General features: G+C 35.7%; 1 protein-coding gene across 3 annotated transcripts in view; it reads right to left on the bottom strand.

Moving 5' to 3' along the window:
- Nucleotides 1–16,845, bottom strand: part of NCAM2 (neural cell adhesion molecule 2) — a 311,641-nt gene that overhangs the window by 191,539 nt on the left and 103,257 nt on the right. For all 3 annotated transcript variants that reach the window (XM_069075045.1, XM_069075047.1, XM_069075048.1), the window contains exon 6: nucleotides 13,695–13,812. In XM_069075045.1, coding sequence (XP_068931146.1) covers nucleotides 13,695–13,812 — 118 coding nt within the window. The remainder of the gene's footprint in view (nucleotides 1–13,694; nucleotides 13,813–16,845) is intronic.

Here is a 16,845-nt window from a genome sequence, read left to right as displayed (position 1 = left end):
GAGAGAGAGAGAGAGAGAGAGAGAGAGAGAGAGAGAGAGAGAGAGAGAGAGAGAGAGAGAGAGAGAGAGAATTTACTTTTCATAGAGCCTTCTTCATAATTTCAGGAAACCGCATGAATTTCTGAACTAGAAATAAATATCTATCATTCCACAGTTACTAGTATTGACAGATCTAGTCATACTGCTTTCAAAAATGAATTTTAGATGTACAATTAAAGCTCATTTGGGGACACTGGAGTTATACTTTAAAATTTTCTCCATAAAAATATAGCATTAGATTTGAATAGCTAGAAAAATTATATTACTGATAATTCTCTAAAAATTTCAAACATTAAACTTTGTTTACACTTGTATGATTTGTTTTTCTTTGATAAAGGAGCACTCTGTTTCCATTTTTGCTCAAGTTGGACAAAAGAAGTAAATCAATGGACAAAATAAGAAACATTAATTAAGTACTTCCTAAATGCCAAGTGCTGTGCCAGGTGCTGGGGATGTAAATATAAAAGTGAGACAATCTCTACCCTCAGATAAAGATGGGAAGAGATGAGGAAATACATAACAACCCTGGCAGAAAAAGGATATAATAAAGATGGGGGACTTCACAAATTATTTGGCCACCTGGTAAAGTAGATGAAGTTCTCTCCAGGTTAAGAGAAAAACTAATTAAATATTGGCTTTTTTGAATGATAATCAAATAAAATAATGGTTGTAAAGTGCTTTGAAAATTTTAATGAATTTATAAATGTTATATTTATGTTACTATAAAATGTTATTATTATAGAAGCAGCTGGTTGGCATAATAGAGTGATCACCTTACGATAAAGACTTGAGTTCAAATCCTGCCTCAGTTACTTACCAGCTATATGACCCTGGGAAAGTAATTTAACCTTCGTCTGCCTCAAGTTTCATAATTTATAGAGATTTTGTGAGTAATGAAATGAAATAATATGATGTTACGTAAATTTTAGCTATTATTATCCTTTCATACTTCACTTGGAAGAAGTGAAGAGAGCTGGTATTCTTTTTTTTTTTTTTAAAGAAATTGAGGTTAAGTAACTTGCTCAAGGTTACACGGCCAGTTATTTCTGGGTATGGTGCTAAGTATCTGAGCCCGGATTTGATCCAGGTCATCCCAACACTGGAGCCGGTGCTCTGACTCGCTGAGCTACCTGGCCACCCCGAGAGCTGGTATTCTGAACCTAATTTCATCAGAAAGCAGTCATTCTTTCTTAAACACTGTGATATATAAGAAAATCAGTCTGATGTGTCCTACAGTTTTATAGAGAACAGGTTTTCAAAAGTTGAGGCAAAAGATGAGTAAAGTACTACGACTTAAAATTTCATCAGCAAAGGGAGTTTAATGAGAGATGAGTTTCTCAAGAATGAAATTTTGAAGATTCAAATAGAAACAATTCCACTGACGTGGAAAAAGGGACTAAAAATATTAAATGGGTACACGGGTCATTCATATATCAACAAAAATTTTTAAAAGATACATATATATATATATATATGTTAAGTTGAAAACTAAAAATAAACAAATTCTGGAAAAAATATGTATGCTAAAAGAGAGAAAATGTAAGCATTAGTGATCCAAGTCTGGATTTGATATAGGAGGAGCAGAGAAGTAGAATTAGATCACTTCAATTATAAATAACTAATAAAGAGGGCATCAAGGAACAAAGGAAAAATTCCAAGGGGATAAGATGAAAGGAAAACATAACTAACAATCACAACCATGAATGTAAATGGGAATTGACTTCCAAAACAAAAGAGGGTAGTAGAATGCACTAGAAAACTGATTCCAACTGTAGAAACACACTTGACACATAAAGATTTTCATGAAATTAAAATGAGAGAAATTTTATAGAGTAAAATTTATTACATTGAATTTCAAACAGCAGGTGTAGCAATCATGATACTGATGGAGTGGAGGTACCTGGACTCCAAAAGGCCCTAAAACTATATCTAAGTAACACCCCCTATCCCCCAGTGAGAAAATTCTTTTCTTGTTACAGGTACAGAGTTGATCCTGCAGTTTCTCTGATAAAAGCTATCAGTGCAGGATGCTGGCCCTAGGATTCTTTCCCAGGGTGCCTGCCCAAGGTACATAACTCTGGCAGCTAAACAAAAATTGTCTTTTCTCTCTCAGTCTGATATCAACAAAGTTGTCTCTGATGACTCCCTGAATTTTCCCATCCATAGATCACTGATTCCTGCTCCCAAAGACACCTGAAACCCTAGCATTACCTAATTACCCTCCTTAACATTCCTTTCCCTGCCTCTTTTCTATATAAGCTTTAGATTCACCCGAATTAAGTTGTAAGTTTCCCAAAGGAACTTTGCCTGCTCCTATTGATGTTAAAATAACCCTTGCCACTTGACTGAAAGAAAGCTTGAGGGCAGCTAGGTGGCACAGTGAATAAATAGAACACCAGCCCTGGAGTCAGGAGGACCTGAGTTCAAATCTGGCCTCAGACACTCAACACAAAACTAACTGTCTGACCTTGGGCAAGTCACTTAACCCCAATTGCCCTACCTTCCCCCTCCAAAAAAGAAAGCAAGAAAGCAAGCAAGCAAGAAAGAAAGCAAGAAAGCAAGCAAGCAAGCAAGAAAGCAAGCAAGCAAGCAAGCAAGAAAGAAAGAAAGAAAGGAAGGAAGGAAGGAAGAAAGAAAGAAAGGAAGAAAGAAAGAAAGGCAGACAGAAAGCTTGAGTGTGTGAATTTGTTCCAGGCAACTCTGCCTTGTACCCTGTCATTCTTGGGGTTTCTGGCACCTCTAACCTCTTCAATACTAGAAAGGGCAACAATAAATATATATATGGTTAAAAGGAATAAGCAAACTGCATTATATTTAAATGTAGCATAGACATTAAAATAATATCACTACTTAACATATATGCACCAAATGTTATAACCCTGAAGTACTTAAAGGAATAGTTAATTGAATAACAGGGAGAAAAAAAGAGCAAAATTTTAATAGTTGGGGACTTCTGTGCTTCATTCACAACTAAACAAATCTAACAATAAGATAAATAAGAAAGAAGTGAAATACCTAAATAGAATTTTACAGAAGTTTGATGTACTAGAACTCTTTAATAGCAATCAAAAAGATTTTACATATTTCTTGGCTTTAATGATATCTTCACAAAAATTGACCATGTGATCACAACTTATAAATGTGTAGAAAAGCAGACATATTAAACACAACTTTAAGTGATCAAAAGGCAATTAAAATTGTGATCAACAAATCTTTGAAGAAAGGATTAGAATTTAAATGAAGACTAAGTAATATAAGCCCTAACAATGTAGAAGTCAAAGAACAAATCATATAAACATTAAAAAAGGTGTTAACAATGACATAGCATTACAAACCTTTTGAGATGCAACCAAAACAGTACCTTTTGGAAATCTGGAAATTCATAATAGATGAAGAGTAAATAAAGGAAATTATTAGAAACATTTCTGCCCAATTATGTGCCAACAAAAATGATTATGTTAAAAATGGATGGATATTTTTAAAAGTACATAAAATGCAAAGATTAAAGGAACAAGGAACAGGAATTTAAAAAACCTGATCTCCGAAAAAAGAAAATAAATAAGGCATCAATAAATTCCCAAAGTGTGTGTGAGGGAAAGACCCAGATGGATTTACAAGTGAATTCTGGCAAGCACTGAAAGAAAATTAACTTCAAAACTCCATAAACGATGTCCAAAATAAGGAAAGAAAATATCGTATGCAACTTTTTCCATTAGATATACCTGGACCTGCTAACCAAACAAGAGGGAGATAAAAAAGACAAAGAAAACCATAAAAACCCTAATGAATACAACTAAAATGTCAAATAAAATATTAGCAATAAAGTTATAGGAGTATATTCCAAAGACTGTACACTAATATCAGGTTGAATATAGAGGAGTCCAGGGTTGGGTCAACATATAATCATATGCTAGATCAACCACAAAATAATCATATGATTATACTAGCAGATATAGAAAAACCTCTAAATAAAATAACACTGATTCAGAAGTTATTCAGAAATTCAAATCTTCAGAAGGACTAAAAAGCATAGGAACATATATTCCATTCCTTAATGATATAAAGAATATATCTAAATTCAAGAAGAGAAAATATCTGTAATGGAAAAAATACAAGTGTCTTTTCCAGTCAGATCAGAAGAAAATCAGAGGTGTCCACTGTCATCACTATTATTTAATATACTACTAGAAATGCTAGCTATTGCAGTAACACAATATAAAGAAATTGAGGCGGGGCGGCTAGGGGGCGAAGTGAATAGAACACTGGCCTTGAAGTCAGGAGGACCTGAGTACAAATTTGACCTCAAACATTTAACATTTACTAGTCCTGTGACCTTGGGCAAGTCACTTAACCCCAATTGTCCAGCCTTACCCCTGCAAAAAACAAAAACAAAAACCTAAAGAAATTGAGGGAACTAAGAGGCAAAAAAGGAGCAATATCATTGCTATTTACTCGATACAATAGTTAGAGAAGACAAGAGATTCAAAGGTTTATAGGAATACAGTTATGAAACACTTCATAGGAATTAAGGAAGGCTTAAATAACTGGAGAATTATTTAAGCTTATTGTTAGGCTATGATACCATAAAAACTGTAATAATAAAATTATCTAAATTAATATAGAGATTTATAGCCATGCTAATCAAACTACTAAGAGGTACACATAAACTTATCTCTAAATGCTTAATATCAGCAAAAGAGAGAAAAAGCAGATCAATGAGTTGGCCAGGCAATGAAAAAAACTAGGAAAAAGAAAAATTAAAAAATCACCAATTAAATACCAAAACAGAAATCCCAAAAATCAAAGGAGATTTTAATAAAATTGAAAACAAACCAACCATGAATTATTAAATAAAGCTAGGAGTTGGTTTTATGAAAAAAAAACAATAAAATAGATAAACCACTTGATTTGATTAATCAAATCAATTAATCAAAAATCATTTGATTAAAAAAAGAGAAAAACCAAATTACCAATATCAAAAACAAAAAAGGTAAAAATACAACCAATGAAGATGAAATTAAAGCAATTATAATTATATGGCAATAAAACCAACAATCTAAGTAAAATGGATGAATATTCACAAAGAATATAAATTGTCCAGATTAACAGAAGAAATAGAATCCTTAAGTACTTAAAAAAAGAAATTGAAAAGACTATAAAAAGCTCCCTAAGCAAAAATCCCCAGGACCAGATGGACTTACAAGTGAATTCTACCAAATATTTAAGGAACAATTAATTCCTATATAATAATTAGAAAAAAAAAAGTAAGAAATCCTACCAAATTCTTTCTATGACACAAATATTGTTTTGCTACCTAAACTAAGAAAAACAAAACCAGAGAAAGAGTACTACAGACAAATATCTATAATGAATATTGATGCAAAATATTTAAATAAAATACTAGCAAGAAGATTACAATATCATAAAGCTTATGTGCTCTGATCAGGAATACAGTACTGGTTCAATATTAGGAAAACTATAAGCATATTTGACCGTATTACTAATAAAAAAACAAAAATTATGTGACTATATCAATAAATGTAGAAAAAGCTTTTACAAAACACAATACTCATTCCTATTAAAACACTAGAAATGGAGTTTCTTGTTTCTTTTTTTCTGAGCCAATGGTACTATATTAAAGGATCCATGGTCCCCTCTAATGAAGTGGACCTCAGATCTTCCTCACAGTCTGAGATGGCCCCTCCTTCTAGGGCCCTATTTTTATAGCATTAGATAGCTAACCATCTAAGAACAGTCATACAAGATATAGAATAATTCCACTGGTTGACATATGATGCATAAAAAGAAGCAAAACAATATATCAGCAGAGTCACGAGTTGGGCAAGGCAGGAAATATTTCTGCTGACTAGGTGGTCATAAGATAAACTCCTGCTCCTGCTGGACAAGAGAGAATGGTCCAGAGGTGCAAAAATAATTTGGGGGGACTTTCTATGTAGTTGAGTCACCTCTGCCATACTGGGCGTGGTTACCTTGACAAGGAAAAACAAAGGTAGAGGGCCTCAAGCTAGTTCCTAATGCTTATACAAGTGATCTTACCATCTGCAGCTCTGGGACCAAATATACAAAACTTATAATCATATTAAATTGGTTGATAATGACTGGAATAGAGTAGGGGTCTTCAATGAATCAACTTTCTCACCATTTCCCAGTTCCATCAACAATGCATTAGTGGGCTTATTTCCACTACCCTTCCAACATTGACTATTGTCAATTTTTTTCTTTTTTTTAATATTAATTTTTTTGTTTACTTTTAGTTTACAAGATTCAATTCCACAATTCCTTGAGTTTCACATTTTGTCCCCCTTCCTCTCCTTCTCCCCATGGCGGCATACGGTCAAGTATACGATCTGTAAATACTTTCTACTATTGTCATTTTTTTGAGTCATGTTTGCTAATTGCAAGATGTGAGGGAAAACTTCAAGGCTGTTTTGATTTTCTTTTCTTTTATTATTAGTAATATAGAGTATGCATTCATGTGATCGTAAATACATTGCAATTTCTTTGATAACTATTTATCCATATACTTTGAGCATTTATCTATTGGGGAATGAGTGTTATATAGGTATACACATATATAAATAATATAATACACACACTAGTGCGTGTGTTTATTTATTAATTGTTTCTATGTCTTGGATACCAAACCCTTATCAGAGAAATTTGATACAAAGACTTTTTCCAACTGGACAATTTTCTTCTTATCTTAGATGCACAAATTTCATCTGTACAGAAACTTTCCACTTTCAAATAATCAAATTTATCTATTTCACTTTTGGCAATTAAGAATACATCTCCTACCCATAGCTCTGAAAAGTATATATTCTGTTTCTCTTTTAATGCTTTTTAATATTAAGGTTGTAAATCCATTTAGAATGTATTGTGGATGGTATAAGGTGTTGGTCTAAGTCTAATTTTTGACAGACTGCTTTCCAGTTTTCTCAGCAGTTTTTTTATAAAACAGGGAATTTTTTTTCAAAAACAAAGTAATTTGTTTTCCTTTTTATCAAACAATGTTACTGAGTTCTGTTGTTTCTAAATCTCTCTTGTCTATTGTGTTCCATTTAACTCTATTCTTTTTTATTTTTGTCTTTTTGGAGGGGGGAATAAGGAAGGGCAATTGGGGTTAAGTGACTTGCCCAAGGTCACACAGCTAGTAAGTGTTAAGTGTCTGAGGTCAAATTTGAACTCAGGCCCTCCTGACTCCAGGGCTCTATTCACTGTACCACCTAGCTGCCCCTTAACTTTCTATTACCAGATGTTTTTGATGATTGCTACTTTATAGTATAGTCTGAGGTCTAGAAGTGCTATTCCCTCTTCCTTCTTTATTCATTTCCTTTGATATTCTAGATCTTTTGTTTTTCCAAATAAATTTTGTTATTATTTTATCAAGTATTCTCTTGGTAATTTGAATGGTTTACAAAAAAAATATATGAATTACTTTTGGTAATATTGTCATTTTTATTATTATAATATAGCAATGATCACTAAATATCACTAAATCACTCTTCCAACTATTTTTTCTATTTTTTGGAAGGGGGAGGGCAGGGCAATTTGGGTTAAGTGACATGCCCAAGGTCACATGGCTAGCAACTGTTAAGTATCTGAGGCTGAATTTGAACTCAGGTCCTCTTGACTCCAGGGCTGGTGCTCTATTCACTGTGCCACCTAGCCACCCCATTTTTCCAACTATTGAGAAAAATAACTTTTACTAATGACCTTGATTTGCTTAAACAAATCCAGAAGAGACTGGACTTACCTGGGAATCAGAATCAGCAAATCAGGAGGCAGATTGAGCATCCCTTAAGCATGACATACCAGAGATCTTTTGCAGTGTTTGCTTGCTGAGCCTGGAAATCCCTCTTATGTACTGGTGACTACAGAACTAACTTAAGCTGGTTCATACCAGCTCTAATGGACTGAACTAGCATAATCATCCTAGTTCTGGGGCCTTGGGGACTTTTTCAGCATGACCCTCTTCCTTGTTCCATGTAGGCCTCTCATGATCTCTGTGAAATGGACCCTCCATGGGAAAAGGAAACTGAACCCAAGGGACTGTGGCAGTACCCGATTGGGCCATGTGATGGTGGGGAAATTCAAACCCCTGTGGTAGTACCTGCGGGCAACAACACAGCCATTTCTGCCCAGCTTTGTAGTTTCTCTTTGTCTTGATGATCTGTGTAGCCTAGCCCTTTCAAAGCAAGCTCTGTTCTACTGTAGCTCCACATGCATGCCATTTGAGAGAAGATAAACATGCATACAACCTAATTCTGTTTGTCTTTCTTAGACCAAACTCTGGAGTTTGACACTATTTGCTATTATTTCTTTGAGAAGTACTTTGTAATTGACTCTATACAAATCTTTTGTGCTTTAGTAGATCAATCCCCAGATATTTTATGTTTTGTTGTTATTTGGAATGAGGCTTCCATATGTAATAGCTTTTTTGTTTTGTTATTATTATATAGAAATGCTGTGGATTAAGATTTATTCTGTAGTGTGTAATGGTGCTGAAGCAATTGTGTCAATTAGTATCTTTGCTGATTCTCTAGGATTTTCCAAGTAAATCATCATATCACTAGCAAATAGGGAGAGTTTTACCTTCCCTATCTTTATTCCTTTAATTTCATTCTCTTGTCTTATTGCTGTTGCTAGTGAGAGAAATTAATGTTATACCATTATATTAATTTAATAACTAATTTGTAACTCATCCTTTTCCTATGCCTGTTAAGATCTAATTCCTGGGAAGGTGAGTCAGTTTTTGAAGGGCAAAGCTGAGTGAAGAAATTACTCCTAGCTCCAGAAGGCACAAGATCCTAAACTAGCTTGGGCAGAACCAACCCAAATGGGAAACCTAATTTCTATTTAGAATATAAACAGAATCCAGTCTGGCAAGCCTTTGCCTGGGGAAGGAAACCCCTATCCTTGATGCCCTCCATTAGAGTTTAGGGCAACCCCCAACTCTTGCAGAAAGCACATAATACAGGAGAGTAACTTATATTAAATTGTTCAATCAAATTTGATTTGTTGCGACAATAAATCCACATACAATGCATTGCTAGTAATGGAAAATAAATCACTTGGGAATGATGGCCTTAAGTTGTATTGCTGCAGGCAGCCTTAAGCTTGCCAGCAAATTGGCTCCTAGGCTGATCTTTAGCAAAGGCTAAACATTATGTCTGTGTCTCTGCCAGCGACCTTATTAATTTTACAGTTTATGGCGACAATAAACAGTGAGCCTGGAGTTCCTTCACAAAAGAATGCTTACAGTCAGAGACAGCCATTCTCAAATACTGCCTTCCACTGGATGGATGGTCATGGGACCAGCCTTTGTTCATGGCAAAGGGGGGAAGGAGAGCAGAGAGGTCTGAAAAGTTCTGTGAGTGGCTCAGGGCACACTGCTCAGATGAGGGAGGCTTTGATAGCATTATAGAACCATAGGGTTCCATAAGGACAATTCAGATATATGCCAGTTAAAGTCACAGGGTCTTTCATTTGCTGGCAAACTAATCCTGGCCAGTTGATGAGGCAGAAATAATTTCCTCTCTTCTCAAAGCAACGCATGTACAGATACCCAACTGAGTCCTTCCTCTTCTTGGCAGCAATCCCCAGTGCCCACTGAGGTTGCTCAGCCATATCCTCCTCCTAATGGTCATGTCAGAACCAAATGCCTGCTGACCAAAGACAAAATAAGGAAAGACAAAAATCAGGACAATTAGACTGATCTACACAGTCATCTCCATGTCTTACACTTCAGATCTTCAGATAAAATAACAGTCACTGGATGTTGTAGGATTCACAGTGATATTCACCCTGAATTTCTTTAGTAAGACTTTTTTCCCAGGCACAGGATATTCTCTTAACTCTGACGTAAAAGACTTGGGCCTTTCCGAAAGCAGTGACTCACTTGTTTGCCTTCATCTTTCTTTGAAGATTTACATTTCTTCCATTCCTTGATCTTGTTTCTCCAAAGAGGCAGTGTCCCAGAGTTTCTCCCTGCAGTTCTGAGCAGTTGCTTCAATGGGGAAAAAAGTGTGGGCTTCATGCTCCTGACCTTTGGTTCAGGCTACACAGAGGGGTGTCTGGTCCTCCTTACAGAAGAGTTTGGGGACTTGTTGGTGCTTCTGACAGTGGCTGTGTCCCACGGGGCTATGCAAGACAGACAGATGTTGCAGGCAGTCCCCTATTGGAGACTTTGTACCAGTATGACAGCATTCATGTCCCTACCTAATATTGTATGAAGTCTAGTCTCAGTCATCTGTGTGCCAATAGGCAAAGACCTTCCCCTGAGACCTTTTCCGGAGGGTTTTCTTCAGCCTGGATCCCTGACTTAGAGCCAAGTCCTCAGGCAGTGGCTCCGTCCTCTGGAGATCTCAAAAGTCCTCCCATGGCCCCTGGTTTGCAGCAACACTTGGAACCCAGAAGCTCAGAATGTCTTCTTCTGGAGTTTTTCTTAAAATGATAAGCAGTATATATCTAAAACCAAGAGCTAGCAACTTTAATGGGGATAAACTAGAAGCCTTTCCAATATGGTCAGACTGAAGCAAGGTGTCCATTATCCCCATTATACTTCAACATTACACTAGAAATGCTACCTATACCAACAAGACAAGAAAAAGAAATTGAAGGAATAAAAAATAGGTAATAAGGAAACAAAACTAACAGTCTTTGCAGATGACTTGATAGCATAATTAGAGAACCTGAGAATTAACTAAAAAAAGATGAAAAAAATAACAACTTTAGCAAAGTTACAGGATGTAAAGTAAAACTTCAAATTTATTAGCATTTCTATATATTACCAGTCAAATCCAGCAAAAGGGATGGGAAGAGAAATTCCATCTAAAATAATGGCATATAGTATAAGATACTTGAGAGTCTCCCTACACATAGGAATTTCTGAATACAATTATAAAACATTTTTCACAAAAATACAGATCTAAATAGAGAAATATTAATTGCTGATGGGTAGGTAGAGCCAAGGTAATAAAAATTCTACCTAAATTAATTTGCTTATTCAATGCCACACCAATCAAACTATGAAAGATTATTTTCTAGAGTCAGAAAAATAATAAAATTCATTGGGAGGATCAAAAGATCAAGAATATTAAAAGAATCAAATTTTTAAAAAGTAAAGAAAGGTGGCCTAGCAATATCAGGTTTCAAACTATATTGCAAAGTGGTAATCATCAAAACAATTTGGTACTGACTAAGAAACAGAGTGGCTGATCAGTAGACTAGATTAGATACAAAGTACATAGGAGTAAATGACCATAATATCTAGTGTTTGATAAACTCAAGAATCCAAGCTCTTGGGATAAGAATTCACGATTTGACAAAACACTTCTGGAAAAACTGGAAAGCAGCTCACAATGCATACCAAGGTAAGGTCAAAATAAGCACATGATTTAGATATAAAGTATGATGTCATAAGCAAATCAGGAGAGCATGGAAAAAATGATCTGTGAGACCTAAGAATAAGGAGAGTTTATGATCAAACCAGAGATAGAGAGGATTATGAGATATAAAATAGATAATTTTGATTGATGGTTTCAGAAAAACCTAAGAAGATTTACATGAACTGATGCAAAGTGAAGTGAGGAGAACCAGGAGAACATTGTGCACAGTAACAGTAATACTGTAAGGATGACAAACTGTGAAAAGACTAAACTATTTTAATAAATACAATGATCCAGTGCAATTTCAAATGATTCATGATGAAAAGTGCTGTCTACCTCCAAATGATGAACTTTGGGTGCAGAAGGTATGAAGGGATACAAAGGGTATGAATGGTTATGACCAGGAGTTAGGGGAGGGAGAACAAGAAACAATTAGCTGGAAAAATGTCTCTCCCGCCAGTTTCTCTTGTAAAGGGTTAATATCTGAGAAAAAAAAATATATAGGAACAAGAGTCCTTGTAGATAAATGGTCAAATCACAGAACAGGCAGTTTTCTTTTCTGTTTTTTTTTTTTTTGGAGGGCAATTGGGGTTAAGTGAATTGCCCAAAGTCACATGGCTAGTAAGTGTGTCAAGTGTCTGAGGCTGGATTTGAACTCAGGTCCTCCTGACTCTAGGGGCAGTGCTCTATTCATTGTACCACCCTAGTCGCCCTAGAACAGGCAGTTTTCAAGAGAATACATAAAACATATCAACTATATTAAAAATTCTCAAAATCATTAATAATAAGATTAATGCATATTAAAACAACTCTTGCAGATTACCCCTCTTACCCATGAGATCGTCAGAGAGATGACAAAGGAGGAAAATCGCAATTATTGAAAGGAATATGGGAAGACAAAAACACTAAAGCACCTTTGATAGAGCTGTGAATTGATCCCACTCTTCTGGAAAGCCATTTGGATCTATAGCCCAAACATCACTAAACTACATGACTCCTAAAGCCACTACTAGGCATATGTCCCAAGAAGTCCAAGACAGAGGGAAAGGAACTTTTTATTTCCGATTCTTGCTTATCTAGTCTATTCCACCAATCTTTCCTCTCTTAAAAAAAATTACCAAATTGCTTTGATAATTACTGATTTATATAAAAGTATGGAAATGTTGAGAAAGCAGTGTGGTATAGGATTGGAAAGCCGGCCTTGAAGACACAAACAAATGGGCCCTCTTATCCTGGGCAAGTCATTTAGCCTTTTTAATGCTATGCACAACTTACTAGGACCATAAATTGCGGAGAAGAAGACAACTTGCATTGCTTGAGAGAGTTTTTTCACCTGGGAGTTTTCTATATCCATGAAATCAGAGGTCCAGTCAATCTTTGAGGTTTTCTAACTCATTTTTATCCAAACTTTCTTGATCTTACATCACATCAATAAAAACCTTGAGTAGTATGCCAATATATGTACATTTATTTGTAAATTTTATACATTTAATATTATGCTAATATATTACATTACAAAACACAGAGAAACATGTATTAAAAAATTAAATATTTTAAATTAATTAGCTCTTGATAATATAGAGACATTAATTTTATCTATTCATAGTATAGAAAGCTCTTTTATTCTCACTAAAAAGTATTTTTTACTAAATTAATATAAAAACACTAATAAGTATTTTTAGTGAGAACAATGTGACTGAATATTCTGAAAATTTTAGTTTAACACTTTGTGATACAGCAATTCAAATGTCTGGTTCTAACTAGTTTATTTGACATTTTTTACATGAGTTGATTATTGTCTTTGGATTTAATGGCTGTCATATATGAAAAGGATATCACACAAATCTGTAGGATCAAATGGAAGAACTACATGATTGGCTATATTACTAAATCATGACACTAATTTTTAAATCCCATTCCATTAATTATGCAAAGCTTTTTGTTGATATTTGGCTAATAAATCTTCATATTCCTTGAATTCCATTATCATTCATCTCTTGGAAAGGTAATATTTGTGATGAAAGGAAGCATTTATGTATTCTATTGATACCTATTATAGATATAATTATGTTTCATGCATGACACTACTTTATCAAACCAAAGAAAAAAACATCCTAGCCAATTAACCTCAATAAAGCAGTAAAGACACCATCCAAATCTTTGATTTCACAAATTTCACTAGTGAAAGGTGATAGATTAAATTTAGTGCTTGTTTTCTGATGTACTATTTAAAATAAAACTTACCTATACCAGCTGATATTTGGCTCAGGCGAGCCAGTAGCCCTACAAAATAATACCATTTCTTCTTGTCGATCTGCAGTAGCATTGAAGAATATAAGTGGCATTGTAATTGCTGGTGGAACTAAGAAAGAAAATGAAATTATATCTGAAGTAAATATTCTTTTAAATCACCATTGCCATATCATTTAAAAATAATTACCTTTGCATATTAGTTGTATAAACATATCAACTGTTCTCTCTCTCTTGTTTTTTGGAGGGGGATGTCTGGGCAATTGGGGTTAAGCGACTTGCCCAAAGTCACACGGCTAATAAGTGTTAAGTGTCTGAGGCCATGATTTGAACTCAGGTCCTCCTAACTCCAGGCCAGTGCTCTATTCACTGTGACACCTAGCCACTCCAATTGTTCTCTCTCTTTCTGTGTGTGTATGTATATAATTAATTTTCTATATAGTGTGTATATGTACTTATATATGTACATGTATGTATATATACATATTATATATGGGTCCTCATTGCTGTTTGGCAATAATTTTACACCTTCCTAAATTAACTCATTACCCTAATCACCATAGCAACTCTTCCAAATTTTTTTTATCACTCCTCAAACCTCCCATGGCTTCCTCTCTCCTATCCCGAGCTTACCTCATATTTTACTGAAAAAAAAAAATGAGGATATTCTCTGGGAGCTCTCTTTTCTCCCCTCTTCCTAGTCTCATTATTCCAATGCCTTCTGCTACTATCTCTTTTATGCTTGTCTCATATGAAGAGGTAGACCTTATCCTTCTTTTAAAATGGTGATCCCATTTCATTCCGTCTTCTTCAGCAGACTGCCCCTTTCTATCATCCACCCTCTCTCACTTATCTTCAGTCTTTACGAGTCTACTGTCTGCTTCCCAACATGCCCATGTCTTTCCCATCCTTAAAAAACCCTGTCTTGATTCATCTATCCCTGCTAACTACTGTCTCATAGTTCTCCTGCCTTTTGTGGCTAAGCTCCTTGGAAAGGACATCTATAATAGGTGCTTTCACTTCCTCTCCTCTCACTCTTTATAACTCTACAATCTGGCCTCCAACCAACCTCATTATTCAACTTAACCTGTTCTCTCAAAGGTTACCAATGGTATCTTAGTTGCCAAGTCTAGTTGTCTTTTTTCAATTCTCATCCTTCTTTATCTCTATGCAGCCTTTAGTACTATCAATCACTCTCTTTTCTCTAAGTTTTCAAGAGACCTTTTTCCCCTGGTTCCCTTCCCACCTATATAACCAATTTTTACTCTGCTTTGCTGGATCTTCATCCAGGTCATGCCTACTAATCATGGGTGTCCTCTCGGATTTCTCCTGGAACCTCTTTTTTCATTATTTATTTATTTGCTTTTTGGAGGGGGGAAGGTAGAGCAATTGGGGTTAAATGACTTGCCCAAGGTCAGACGGTTAGTTTTGTGTTGAGTGTCTGAGGCCAGATTTGAACTCAGGTCCTCCTGACTCCAGGGCTCTATTCACTGTGCCATTTGGCCAACCCCAGAACCTCTTTTTTCTTCTCCCTCTAAACTATTTTCACTTAGTGATCTCACCAAGTTAATTATTTTTATTAATTAATAAACTAATTTTAATTAATTATTTTATTGTTTATGATTCTCAATCTACTTATCTAGCCCTAAACTTTCTGTTGACCTCCAGTCTCTCCTATCCAACTTATCATTAAACATCTCAGACTGGATATCCTATAGACATCTTAACCTCCACATATCCAAAACTGAACTCATTATCTTCCCTCAAACCTTCCCCCAAATTGTCAAGGGCACCATCATCTTCCCAGCCCCCAAGGTCTGCACTGTTTTTGACTCCACACTATCTCTCTTCCTCCTATTATTCAATGGTTACCAAGGCCTGTAGAGTTCATCTTTTCAGCATCTTTCAAATAAGCCCCTATTCTCTTCTATTGCCAACAGGCTGATACAGGACCTCACCTCCCCCACCCCTGGATAGTAGTGGCCTGCTGCTCAGTCTCCCTGCCACAACTGTTTTCCCACTTCAGGCCATCTTCCACTTAGTCATCCAAACAATTTTCCTAAAGTCCAGGTCTGACCACAGCACCCCACTACTTCACAAACTCCAGGGCTCACTATTACTTCTAATATTTAACATAAAGTTCTCTTTTTGGAACTGAAAGCTTTTCCTAACATGGTTTCCCCTTACATTTTCAATCTTCTTTTATACCCTCCATCATCTCACCCCCAACTCACCCTCTGATGCAGTGACATAGGCCTCATTCCTGCTCTGTGAACAAGACACGGGACCTCTTGGCTCCAGGGATTTTTACTGGCTGTCCCTCGTGCCAAGAGTGCTCTCCTCCCTCCCTCATTTTCACCTCCTTGCTTGCCTAGGCTTTCAAGTTCCAGCTAAAACCCCATCTTTTACAGGAAGCTTTTTCCAATCTTTCTTAAATCTAGTGTCTTCCCTTTGTTGATTATTTTTTATTTATCCTTCACAAAGTTTGATTATACCTAGTTGTTTGCATTCACTGTGAGCTCCTCAAGGGCAGAGACTGTCTCTTGCTTTTTTGTGGTATTCCAGTGTCTAGCACAGTGCCTGGAATGTAGTAGGTAATTAATAAATGCTTATTGATGATTTTTAAAATATAATCAGCCTAATTTCCCCACAGTAAGACCACCTTCAATAAATTAATCAATAATAATTAGGAAGATAGCTTGGAGGCAGGTTATGTAGGGCTTTAAAAGCTAAATGGAGTAGTTACCTCTGAGATAACAGTAAGCCATTGGAATTTACTGAATACCTGGGGAGTCCCAGGCACTATGCTGGGGTAAGAGTACAAAGAATGAATCAATTCCTACTAAAAAAGAGTGTATATTCTATGAAGGAGACAACAATCAAATATAAGAATATCAAACATAAAACAAAAAGTTCAATACAAATTAATAAAATATTTAATACATGGGAGAGAGGAGTTGGGAGAATTTCAGAAAGGTTTCACATAGAAGATGGTACTTGAGCTGCATCTTGATGAGAGAGAGTGTATACGGTAGAGATAAGGAAAGAGTGCATTTTAAGCATGAGATGCCAGTGTGAAGGCTTTTGCCTTTGGGGGTGGGGGAGAGAGAGAGAGAGAGAGAGAGAGAGAGAGAGAGAGAGAGAG

This window comes from Petaurus breviceps, unplaced genomic scaffold, assembly GCF_028583685.1.
Source record: "Petaurus breviceps papuanus isolate PSGF00001 unplaced genomic scaffold, PetGlider_PUasm1.0 90897, whole genome shotgun sequence".
Lineage (NCBI taxonomy): Eukaryota > Metazoa > Chordata > Mammalia > Diprotodontia > Petauridae > Petaurus > Petaurus breviceps.
This window is presented reverse-complemented; position numbering and strand designations above follow the sequence as displayed.